Source organism: Lagopus muta, chromosome 1 (assembly GCF_023343835.1).
Source record: "Lagopus muta isolate bLagMut1 chromosome 1, bLagMut1 primary, whole genome shotgun sequence".
Lineage (NCBI taxonomy): Eukaryota > Metazoa > Chordata > Aves > Galliformes > Phasianidae > Lagopus > Lagopus muta.
The window spans coordinates 13,284,917-13,297,827 of record NC_064433.1 but is presented as its reverse complement, the minus strand read 5'-3'; the positions used below and the strand labels follow the sequence as shown (position 1 = coordinate 13,297,827).

Sequence of the window (12,911 nt, the reverse complement as noted above, 5' to 3'; positions counted from 1 at the left end):
AGGGCTGAGTGTGCTGACTGTCTGCAAGTCAGCAGGCTGGGGCCAATGTGCTGGTGCTTTCAGATACGTGGATAATAGTCAAGAGTAGGACTGAGACCAGCTATTTTTGTACAACACAGGCTGCCAAACAGCTTTTGATTTCCAATTCAGTACTGAAGGGCTTCTAATATCTCTGCTATTATTTGAGCAGCCGACAAAATTGCAAAGGTGGTAGATGAGTTGAATGCAGAATCCTGCCCTGCTGGACCTAGGGGAAACCTGATTAAATTAATCGGGAATCAATTGAAAACAGAAGTACTTCTTTAGCAGTCAGTAGTGAGCTTTGGGAACTGGTGGCCATGTAGTGTTGTGGGAGCTGACAGTCTCAGCAGATTCAGGAGGGATTAGACAGATTCAAGGACAAGTCCATTAAAAGGAGAAGGCAGGGATGTGCCCTCTGCGGTGTCTGCCACATCAGATACACAGGGGGGATGTGACTGCAGAAATCAGCCCAGCTTGCTAACTGAAAGCAATACAGTCAACAAGAACCAAGTTTCTTTTTCAGTCCTGGGTCTGATCCTTGTGGTAAACCCACTAGTGCCCACCAGTACAAACAGTACTAGTTCACTGCAAATCTCCTGAGCCAAGCACTCCCTCCTCCCTGTCTGCCGTGCTAATGCATACAGTGTAATGCCATATTGCAACCATTCATGTTACAATGCAGAATCCTAAGGGAGCCAAATGAACAAGTCTTGCATAGGATATAGAAAAAGATGGAGACTGTGGAATTTAAATGCTAACAAAACAATGTACAAGTGGGAAACGCAAACATGTCCAATCCACAGCTCATTAAGGATAAGTCACACATAATGCAGAAGTTATGGCAATTTCACACTTTCTTGGATTTTGGAGGCTGAAAAGTAAAACTTCATCTGCCCCTTGCATTTCCTCTTTCCCAGAAAATTAGGAAGTAAGCCAGCATGCTAATTTTTATGTATAAAACAAAATAAAACAGACAATTTTTTAAAAGCAGTTACTCTTGAGGCCACCCAACAGTAGTGTTTCTAAAGCAGTCCTACCTTTGTTTTCCAACTTGAGCTCCTCTGCTAGCAAGCTGTCTTGTCTGTTGCCAAGCACAAATGCCAGAAATGAGAGGATCAGGGCATCCAAGATTCCAATAATAGCCAGGATATAAGCCCAGCGGACTGAACAAGCCCCCAGCGTGTACTTGTCTGTCTTTTCACCACACATCCGTTTTACCTCATCTGAATCCCAGCCATCAGGAAAAATCATACAACCCAGGACGAGACAGGCAGCTTGGAGAAAAAAAAGAAAAGGAGAACAATGGGATAATGAGACCAAACTTCATTTTGATGAGAACCTCACAGTTATCATTAAAGCAACACACTTTTTCATCCTGAGCTTCAAAGCTAGCTTACTTAAAAACAAGTCACACAATTATATGCTGTGATTAAGTATTTAGTGTAAAGCCCTATGATATAACACCAACTTGTCGCCTTGCTTAAAAAAAACATTACATCCCAAATCCCTAGCCAAATTTTGTACCAGCACGATCACCTTTTTGCTGTGAGACTGATTTATTTTACTATAAAAGGCTCACGCAAAACAAAAATGAAAATGATTCTTAAGCTGAATATTCAAAGGAAAACAGGATTACCACCAAATGGTCAGGCAAACAAGACAGAGAATAATAGAGTAGAAATCCTATCTCTCGTTCCAGGCCATCTAAGACCTTGTAATACACGTAGGCTACAGTAAGGTTTTTATTTATATTTTACTTTTTTGGTAAGTTGGCAGTACCATTTTAACTGAAATATGTTTTATTCATAAGGTTTGCGCTCCTCAAAAACAGAAGTAATGACATTGTTCTGCAAGGAAAAATAAGCTGTCAACATTGCTGCCAACTTCTGAACTGGCTTACCTGAGGAATCAACACATGACATCTTGAACATGAAAAAGTGCTGATCCTTTTAACACCGAGAAAAAAATATAAGAAGCTTCTGCCCTTGTGGAAAGCTGGCTGACATCAAATACCAGCCACTTTGGTAGGGTCAACTGAACCATGCAGGGGACGGGAGCAAAGGATGTGTGATCAGGTACTCTTTTTTCAGCCTGGGTGACCACTAAACAGCTGACCTTAATTTTTAAAAAGCAGAAATTTGCTTTCATCCTTGGCTCCTGGGGGAACTGCCCTGCTGGGGGCCAAGGTGGCTGTTGCAGAGTAGACAAAATGGCATGATGGGCTTGTTTTATTCAGAAACAATGAGCTCCTGAAGCAGTGCTGCTGTTGCCTGCTGGCCAGCAGCTGCTGGGACATCCCTTGCCTGGCTGGTGCCAAGGTTAGGGCTGGGTAGCAGGGCCTCCTCTGCCCAGTCCCACTTTTGGCAACAGACCTCATGCACAGCCCCAGTGGGCTCTGGAGCATGTCACAGCCCCTGCCCCAGTGTTTTCTGAACATAAAACCCGGTTTCCTTCTAGCACAAGGGAGCCACATTTCCTAACAGTGTAATGCACTCGAATGGTGCACAAATACATCCCGCTTCCTTAGTATGGCTGATGAGATATGATGGGTCCTAAACCATCTTTTGTAAGTCTTATCGTTACACTGTTGTGCTGTGCGTCGTTGTTGCATGCACACATATATACACATTTGTTAACGTGGCACACACTTGCAGGTACATAGGCTAATAGAAAATAGCACATTGTGTCTTTTGGCCTTTTGAATAGTTGTTGAACCAGCCCCCATGCCTGAAAACCATAGATTACACAAGTGGGTTGTACAACGAATGGCTGCTGTGGTTTTGAGAACAAGAACAGGCAGTCATTTCACACACCTCTCACACCCTCAAAGCAAAAATACATCTGCACTGTATGGTGTGATGAAATACTGTAACAGAATCTCAGAGTGGCTGTGGCTGGCAGTGCCCTCTGTGTCCCTCTGCCCAACTGCTGCCCCAGCAGGGACAGCCAGAGCACGGTGCCCATGGCCACGGCCTGGTGGCTTCTGGAGATCCCCAAGGAGGAGATCCACAGCCATCAGAAAACTGTGCCAGTGCTCAGCCACCTGCAGAACTGCAAAAAAAGGCTATTATAGCTACACAACTGCTGTAGAAAAAGCTTCAAAAGAACATCTGTAGAAAGCATCTGATGTAGGATAAAACCTGCGTATAGTACACTTATGAAAATATAGCACCTCATTATAATTTCAAGGACAATTAGGCATAGGAACAAGGACAATTAGGTAGGGACTGATTTACTCAGCATATGCAGGTTAGACAAATTGTAAGCTGCCTATTGCCTTGCATTAACTCATTAACACGATTTCATAAGACCTTCCAAAGCTTTCTGAGACAAACAGTGCAATAATTTTCTTTCTTAAGCTGGCTATGCATAATTCCAAAGAGATGATTTCTTGCAGTCAACACATAGGAACTACTTCCCATTGTGGGGAACTTCTTTGAAATGATTCATAAAATTTTCAGACTTCTGACATTCATAAAGAGGCCTGCATTTACCCACGTAACTGCAGAAAAATATTTACTGTGGAGCAGTAACAATTTTTATTAATTGTCTTCAGAATGCGAAGAAGCTCGGTGCTCAGTTAATGACAGATAGATCATGGGATTTTTTCTGTTAATCGTGTTAGAATGATTAAGAATTACTGACATCTCTTTTTTTGTAATTACATACCACATCAGACATACATTCTTAGCACTTCCTAAAAGTAATTCAACTTTGTTCATTTCCACTTAGGCAATTAAAAATATGGGCCCCAATCTCAGGAAGTCAGTATGCAGCCTCCCAGCTCAGTTCCTTAGGTTTCCAACAACTCATCTTTCCTCACTTCAGTTCCTGTGCATGTTGATATACTCTCTAAATTTCCTGTATTCATTCTGTTGGTTGAAGTTGGTTTTCTCTTGGCAATAAGAAATGTAGGTGAACAGTGTTTGGACTGGATCCCTTCGCATGAAGGGAGACATCAATGAGAGGGTATTATTTTCTTCTTTGCCTATACAGTTTAGGTGCTTTTACTAGGTGACTGCTTGGTCTGTACTTGAGATGCAGGAGTCATACCTCACATAGAGAGGTTAACCTCAAGTCTTCACTTGCTGAGGGAACATTTTGCACTGAATCCCTTGAGAATATGGACTTGCTCAATAATATGAAGCAGGTAATAATTCATCTATCAGCTACAAGAGCAAAAAGACAGGTATGAAATCCACCTACAGATCTACTTTGTATTGCAAGACATTTTTTTTCATTTTAATCCTTCAAAGGAGGATTAGAAGATTTTCTCTAGAAGGAAATTACTTTCAGCTTTATAAAAATTTGAGAAATGAAAACCATTTGATGTTGCAATTGCAGTTACACTGCTATGAGATGATTTTATAACACAAACACAGGTCCCATATCTTACTTTGTCTGAAATTCCACTGATCCAATGACAACACGACCAAAATAGAAATGTGAAAAAGGCAAAAGGATGCACTACTGCAGTTCTAACTGTTCCCCACTTCAGATACATTCAGAAACTTTCAGATTTGGAAAGCTTGCCTACTGAATGAAAAGACTTAAATCATTGACTCTTACAGGCTTTTTGATTCAAATAAGGAAAAAATTAAATCTGTATTTGTTGAAGATGGACGTCTGTGTGCAAGGTGGATGCATTCCAGCAGCACCTCCTTCCCAATCCTGTTGACAGACCTTTGTAGTGGCTCTGCAGCTAATCAGGGCTTGGATGAGAAGCAGCAGGGAGAAATTGGTAACAGACTGATTAGTGTCACTGGCACTGTTGAGAACTATTTGGGCAATTGTAAAACTTACAAGAATAATATCCACCTTGTTTTCACTTGAGAAAGCTATTTGCAGGACTAGTACCTTTGTAGCAATGGCCCCAGACATCCCCCAGTCCTTTCTCTAATTCTCTTACAAGGTGTGTACTAACAAATTGTTTCACCTGGGTGTTGAAGGCTGGTGAAACTTTTCAATTTAAAAAAAAAAAAAAAAGCTAAATACTATGCAAGCGTGCCTGATAAACATTTATTACTCTTGGTAACAGCTTTTTTCCCATGTGAACCCCTAACATGGGTTTTCCTTTACGGGTCTGAGTGACAAGTGAAAGCATTCATATTAAGTGGGAGAGTCCAGAATTTTACCTCCTGGGATGTAATGATGCAGATATGACATTTTCAGAGATTGGAAACAGACCCTGAACTGTTTCTGGCAATGACATACTTGTGACTCTGACCAAGCTAATATTATCACAGCCTGTGCTCTGTGTATGAGCTCAAATGGCAATTAGCAAGCAAGGAGTTCATGATCCTGTTGTGCCAAAGACGGTGACAGATTAATATTATATTATTGCATGGAATGAGGTTCTATTTATAAAAAAGCTGACTGATACACAGGAAATCAGTGCTAAGAGATTCCTGCTGGCACACTCCTCTCTCATATTCATTCTTTTCCTGACAACAGACCCAATTTGCTTGTATGTAGAGTATGAAGATGACAGATTTCCTGATAAAAGCATAAAGCAAGCCCTGGTATTGGAATTACACTAGCCAACCTAAACATTTTCTTTCTATACCCACATATGAAAGAGCCTCCATGCTTCCAAAAACTGAAAGTTTTTTCTTTTCAAATTTTTTCCTAAACGATATTTACCAACATAATTGCTCATCAAACTCCAATAAATTGAATAAATTGTTTCCCAGTCATGCTGGTTTGATGGAATGTAATGAAAGGTGAGGACGCCAGTGAAGAACATTTATTGGGACTGTGGACATTCTTCAGAGAGGTGCCATCTGGATCCCCATGGAGATGACATGGACTGTTAATTGGTGCCATGAGCAGACTGGAAGTTCTTCCTCTGGCAGCAGGACAGTTTGGTGGTTCTTATATGAGGCTGCTAACCTCATGGTCACTGTTCAGAATGACACAGTCAGTAAGCAACTGACATGAAATTCAGGATAAGGTCAATGTTTTCAGTGAGTTCAACAGTAAAAGCGTTTGCTCTTCTCTGCCCTAGGTTCTCATGTTAGAGAAGGAAGCTGCTCCAGAATATCGACATATAATCTAAATGACATGGACAAAAGGAGACCTTCCTAAAGGGGTCCAAGGATGGTCCCCTGGGTGAAGGAGCAAAGATTTGAGTATATAGAATAAAAATTGAGAATATTTTAGTATTCCTTCAGAAACCACATGTATAAAGGAGACTTTAATTCCAGGAGACCAGACTAATTCTAATCTGAAGTAAGATGCTATTATGGCATAAACTGAATCTTCAGCACTAACAGCTTTAGTCCACTGATTCTTTTATTTTGTTTCATCTTATTTGGTAATATAGAAAAGCTTGAACAGCTCCACAGGATTGAGATTATTTACAGACAGTATCAAAGGGAAGAAGAGGATTCTATATTTGTATGGTAATATAAAAGACTCATCACTTTACGGCCACTTGACTTAGGACAATAATTTTGATGCCAAATCTGATGAGAAGATCAAGAGATATGAATTCTTTCTGTGCTGATTTTAATACTCAGAAGAATGAAATAAAAAAAACACCACTGTATATTCAGTGACTGAACAGCAAAGAGAAACAAAATGATATTATGGAAAACAGCAGTGAAATAGGTGCGACAGACAGGGAGGGAGGACTTGCCATGACCTGGCTGAGTTGACAGATAGCTGAAAGATATTTTTATGCTTGCTTCTTACTCTTGTATAACAAAATGGAAGAATTTGATCAAGTACTGCAAGATGGGAAGCTGGATAACTGAAATATTTTTGAGCAACAGCCATCCCCAAAGACAGGCACTAAAGAGTGAGAGTTGATCAGAAAGGTGGAAATAATTGGAAAAGTCATATCAGATGTGAGGAATGTGTTAAGCAGTGAATATGTAAAAAGGAACAGCAAAGACAGTGCAATCTCCTTCAATTAAGATCACTTGGAAGATGAACAGTAAGAGAAATTTTACTCTATCAAGGAGAGCTGTTTTAGACCTCAAGTGTTAGATTCATGTATGGATAGAGATTTCTTTGATATTACAAACAGAAGTTCAAAAAGGGGCTGTGTAATCATGGGATTCTAAATTTTGATCATTAGGTATGATAATTAAGCTTTGAGATTAATGCACATCTATGAATAATTTAGTTAATACAACAGCTATCTTAGGTTGAGCATAAAGATAATATAAGTATACCTGAGGTTTTATGTCTGTATGGCAGTTGACTCAGAAGTTGTATCCTACTGACTCCGTATGAAGAACCAGAATTCTGGTCTTCCAATCACATTTACATGGAACAGGCATTTATAGTATCCTTTCCAGAACATATATGGAAGCTGGGGCTATTAACAGATACAGGGCTAATCATCATGTGGGCAAAAATTCCCTAGAAATGTCACGACAATGAATTGCTAACAGCTATAGCACGGGTAGATGACTAACTGGTGACAAATAGATACACTGAAATTATAGAATATAAATGATAAAAATACTCCTTTACAGTGCAGCAGGTGTGGGAGGTACTATAGATAGGAGGGCATGTGCCAAAAGTTACACTTATGCCTTGTTGCCTCTGATGGTGTTCAACAGCCCTAAGATCTAGTAATTGTTTTTTTCTGATTTGTTGTTAGATCACAGCCATCTGTGCAGTTTTAGATTGGCATTGCCTGTAAGATTTACTATTAAAAGTGTTTATTTTGAATAGTGTCATGGTGGAGTGTCACAGCCTTCTAATTTAATGTTAACTTCACTTTGTAAAACTTGGTCTTTAGCCAAACCATATCAAACCAGACCATACTGAATTGTGTTAACTTTAATTAATGAATGAACTCAATGTAAATACGTGTGGGCTGCAGCAGACAGACGGGAGAATAAGTGCTATTTAGAATGGCATAGGCTAGACATAGCTTGATATTTACACAACTAATATTCCTTCATTTATTCACAAGTTGCTCATTGAAATAGTGAAGCTATTTTAAACTTGGTTTTGGTACCACCACCATCTGTTTCTGATGTTGTGGGCCAACAAAATAAAATAGAAAGCATTACTTTTGGAGCAGCCCTGGTAACTTGCCAGAAGTAAGCTATGCTAAATATTTTAAGAGAAGTTGAAACACCATAAAATAGTCTTAAATTAAATTGTCACAGCCAAAAGTAAAAGTGAAGCAGAAATGGACAGAGGCTGGGACTAGGAACTAATCTTTTACCTCATTTTTAATGAAGAGAAAGACAACAGGAAGGCAATACCCTGACAGCTGATGGACATGAGCATTCAGAAATGGAAACTCCTGCCTCCAAGTCCATAGCAAAACTAAGCTGATAAAGTGCTCAAACTGAAGGAATAGATCATCAAATCCCATGTATTGTTGCATAGAAATGCTGTGCAGTGCTGGTGCACTGAAGGACTTTATGATTACACTGCACAAACACCAGAGAATGGATTCCGGGGATGGGGAAGAGCTGTTTAACTGGAAGGGCAGTCTTGGCACCTGAACAAATGGATATAAAGCATCCAGGAATACATTAAGGCTGTAAAGTAGAAGGCAGTTTTCAATAGTCAGGGGAGAGGTTTTGGCATACACTCTCTGTAGCTATAGTCAGGCCAAGAAGTTTTAAGTTGTCCAAGATGATGCTTTCAAATAGTCATTAAAAATGGAGTTAGATCAGTATATTAACAAAAAATTTAGTGTTTCTCTGTGAGGCTAAACTCAGCTACCTTGGACCTGTATGATAACTGCAAGAACTTCATGGTCTACATGCCTCAGTCTTATGCCAGGTATTTTCAGTTACCAGAAACCTGGGATCTGGTGGTGCAGATAGCACCTGCACTGAACGCAAGCTCCAGGTTTGAGTGCAATGGCCATTTTGCTGCAAAGCTTGAGATTTATTTTCCTTGACAATAAGTTGAGCAAAACTCTCTGCATGGATAAATCTTGTCCTGTATTGCAGTTAGCAAAGACTTTTGCTGCCTTTTTTCCCTCCTGCATGAATCCAGCTCTGCACAACTAGCGAGTTCACAACCAGCAAGTTTCCCTCATGCTGTTACTCATGCAACCCTCAACTTCAGGAGTTGCTTGTCTTTCACACAGAACACACAGCAGCATATTAGTAATGCATTAAAGAATCAGCCCACACAGACTGCTGCTCCTGAGAAACATCTGGTATGACATCCTGCTTGTGTTCCCAGTTTCACTTACATGACCACTTAAGGGGATCTGATGGTCATGACTGGAAAACAGGTTAAGTCACCCATCCGCCTCAAGGAACAATGAGGTCGATGGCCAACAGCTGAGTGAGCAACTTCAAAGCAACTGCTAAGAGTCCCACCAATTGTTGTGCAGCCTCCACTTTCCTGGCTCTCATGCAGTGAAAGAAACACGAACAATGGAAACACTTGTGAGAGGAAATGAAATAAAAGGAAAGAAAGGAGAAAAAACTTTTCTGAGATGCGCTGAGCCTCTTGCACCTGCTCTTGGTTAATGGCCAGCCGGAGAAAGCTCTCCAGTGGAAGCTGGTCAAGAGATTCAAGGAATTGGTTGTTGGTGGTTGAGATAAATAGCCTCTGGCAAGGATCCTCTGCAGTAAGCTGAGATGTGAGCCCATGGGCACTGCTGCTTTCTTTGCCAAAAGCACACCTACGATTCCCAGAATATAATGCGTCATGACAGGGAAGTGTGATCTAATGCTGAAATGAAAAGAAAAATGTTTTAAATCTACCATTTATGAGCATCCAAACTGTCTGTGGGCACAGCTGTTGCATTTCCTTTGCCTTTACTTTGGCCTGCGTGCTCCTTGTGTATGGAGTGAAGTTTCTGAGGAAGTGAATAGAAGGCAAGTGAAAAAATGATGTGATGCACAAGAGCAAAGAAAAAAGAAATAACTGAGTGCTATAGGGGAGAAAAGGGAAGGTTTTCTCTCTTTTCTTTTGTAAAATGCTGAAGTTTTGCTAGAAGTCACCAGCAGCTGGCCATATGCCATACTTTTCTTGTCAAGCAGGAGCTGCACTCATCCTTTCTGAGATGCTGGCTCATCCTCCAAATATTAACACCTACTCAGTGTACACTCATTTTGATGAGGCCGAAGGATCCCTGTAGTGTGTTCTACCAGAGTGGAGATCTGCCCAGGAGGACTCTAGTCACTCTTTATGGAAGGTTCAGCTCGAAACCGTTCTCATTCCTCTCTTAAGATCAGCAGCCTTCCCAAAGCCAGTCTGCACCCGCTCCCTGTTTCCTTAGGGGATGGGGACCTACACCTGCAACTCAGCATTGTGTGGTACAGAAAAAATGGGACACAGTACTGAAGCAAATTCGTGCTGCAGGTAATGCAAGGCTGAAGGCCTTCAGCAAAGTAACTTGGTGTGTGAAGACAGATCCATCTGAAGAGAGAGAAGTGGAAGTGGCAGAAGGCAGCCTTGTTCTTGAGACGTGAATGTTAAGGTTTAACTAAAGCCATTACAATCTGATTGCCAAAGCAGTGCTAGCCGATACTGCAAATGGACTGGCACAGATGCAAGACAAGCTCTAACAGATGATGAAGGCATCGACTTTGTTTAGTGCTTTCCACTGTCCCTGAGGCACATGTATACGTCTTTATGACTGCACAGCTTGTCATGTGCTATTCTTCACTTATCTCTGCTACAGCTCTGCCTGATCTCCTAACAGCTTTGCCCGGGAGAGAAGAGAAATGGACAATAGGCCCTGAGACCACTCAGCTGCACTGCTTCTTCATTAAAGCTGACATTTGGCAATGACACCTTCATGCCTTTCAAGAGCTGACATTTCAGTGAAGCCAGCAGCAGCAGAGGTCTCAGGGCAGCAATGTCTGTCCTGCTGAGTACGTGAGCTCTAGGTGGTGGGAGAGAGCCCTGGAGGAGACATGTTTTCCTCTCTTGCCTTTTTCCTAGTAAAGCAAGAGTGTCCTTTTACCTTTTAGGGCCAAGCCTATGATATTGCTGAACCTCCCAGATTGCTTTTGAAAAGCCAGAGCTGAGTAAATTTAACATACCTGAAAAATGTCTGAATTTACAGTGTGAATATTTTACTTTGAGATCTGCTCTGAAAGTAATGCCTCCTCTTTTATTATGTTGACCCACAATGTCAGAAGCAGATGCTGGTGGCGGCACTAGAGGTTGAACCTTCCAACCAGTATTCCATTACATTTTGTTGCCATGCAACAGATGGCAGCAGAATGGTAGTCTGAAAAATGGTGTCTGATATAAAAGGGTGCATGAAGCCCCTGAAATGTGTCACTGAATTTCTTCATGTGGAAAAAATTGCAGTGATGTGCACTGCCTTTTGGAATAGGAAAAGGGTGATCCTTCTGGATTTGCGGGAACTTGGACAAAACATCCCCTCTGATCTCTGTGTTGTGACACTGACTAAGCTGAAGGCTTAAACTTCCAGAGTCAGGCCAGAAAAGAAGACTACCTTTCTCTTGCAACACTATAAAACCAGGCCCGATATCAGTTTGAAGACTGTGGAGCACATTGAAAATCTTGGCTGGACAGTCCTACCACACCCACAGTACAGTTGGGATTTGGTGCCTTCTGACTTCCATCTCCTTATGCTGATGAAAGATGGACTGTGTGGGCAGCATTTTCCTAGCAGCGACAACATCATAGCTGTGAAACAGTGGGTCATCTCCACTGGTGCCGATTTTACATGTGTTACATGCATATTTCTGTTCACTGCTGACAAAAATGCATAGCTAATGGTGGCCACTGTGTTGAAAAACAATGTTCTGTAGCTAAAAATTTGTCTATCCATGCTATTATACTCTTTCTATCTATTGCGTGGAAATAAATAGGAGACATTATATTCATAGAAATCTGTAACTGCAGCTTTCCTTGACTGGTACTCTGGTAATCTAGATTTCTCTATCAGCTCTTAAGTGCAAGGTTTAATTATGGAACTTTTCTTTTACTTAAACAGAGGCATATTTTTGTGCCTTTATTTTTCATTCTTGCCAGTTAACCCAAAGACTTGCACTATGCAGCAAAACTAACCAATCTGGTTCCCAGCAAATCCTTGCGTGCATGCATGTGTGGTTTCAAGTTCTGCCTGGGTTTATAATATCAAGCTCTGTATAACCAAGATGTTATAATCACAATACAATTGTGTATAATCAGTAGATATCAAGATGTTATAATTGCAATATAAAGAGTAAGATTGCAATATAAAGAGTACTCAAAAGAGTAAGAGGCAAAGCAAACAAGGATCACAAAAGAGAATAAGTAGAAGAGCTTACCCTTGGGTTGAGCTCACTAGAAGATACCAAAAGAGGAGGATCTCCAGAAGAGATCCTTCCCCTCTGGTAGCCAGCTCTTAAATAGGTCCAGGAGGGGTGGAGCCAGGCTCCACTCCTTCCAGCAGCACAGGTGAATTGCCTTCAGCTGTGCTCCTCTGGCTGACTCATGGCTCACCTCAGGTGATTAATCAGAGGTTCAGGCCGTGACTCAGCAGTTCCCATACAAGCTCTAATAACTTTTTAAACATCCAGTTCAGCACGCGTATTGTTCTAGTACTACAGTGCCTTGATATGAAGCAGTCCTTACTATTTCCAGCACAGCAAAAAAGCAGACTGGTGCTGATTTTCAGTACTGATGCCCAGAAGTAAAAGAAACTAGGTCTTTCTCCATTTAAAATCTCTGATATATGCCTATTAATATATCACTGCTGGTGATTTATGTCTTCAAAATTAAGATGTCTGTTCAGACATTGCAAAGACTGAGATGATGTGAGGCAAGGTAGCAATGTGAGGCATATCTGACAGTCCCAATGAGAATGGCACGAGCTGCCTGAAAACCTGGATACTAAGCTTGAGGAGGCCTGAGAAAGCCCAGAGGTGCATGCTGTTCAGCAGCTCATCAAGAAAGATGAGCCAGAAGGTGCAGTGTTTCCAAGGGAG

The 12,911-nt window shown here is 41.1% G+C and overlaps 1 protein-coding gene across 3 annotated transcripts in view; it reads right to left on the bottom strand.

Annotated features, from left to right (window-relative positions):
* Positions 1 to 12,911, bottom strand: part of LHFPL3 (LHFPL tetraspan subfamily member 3) — a 234,635-nt gene that overhangs the window by 74,016 nt on the left and 147,708 nt on the right. For all 3 annotated transcript variants that reach the window (XM_048942583.1, XM_048942591.1, XM_048942573.1), the window contains exon 2: positions 1,059 to 1,295. In XM_048942583.1, the coding sequence (XP_048798540.1) occupies positions 1,059 to 1,295 (237 nt within the window). The remainder of the gene's footprint in view (positions 1 to 1,058; positions 1,296 to 12,911) is intronic.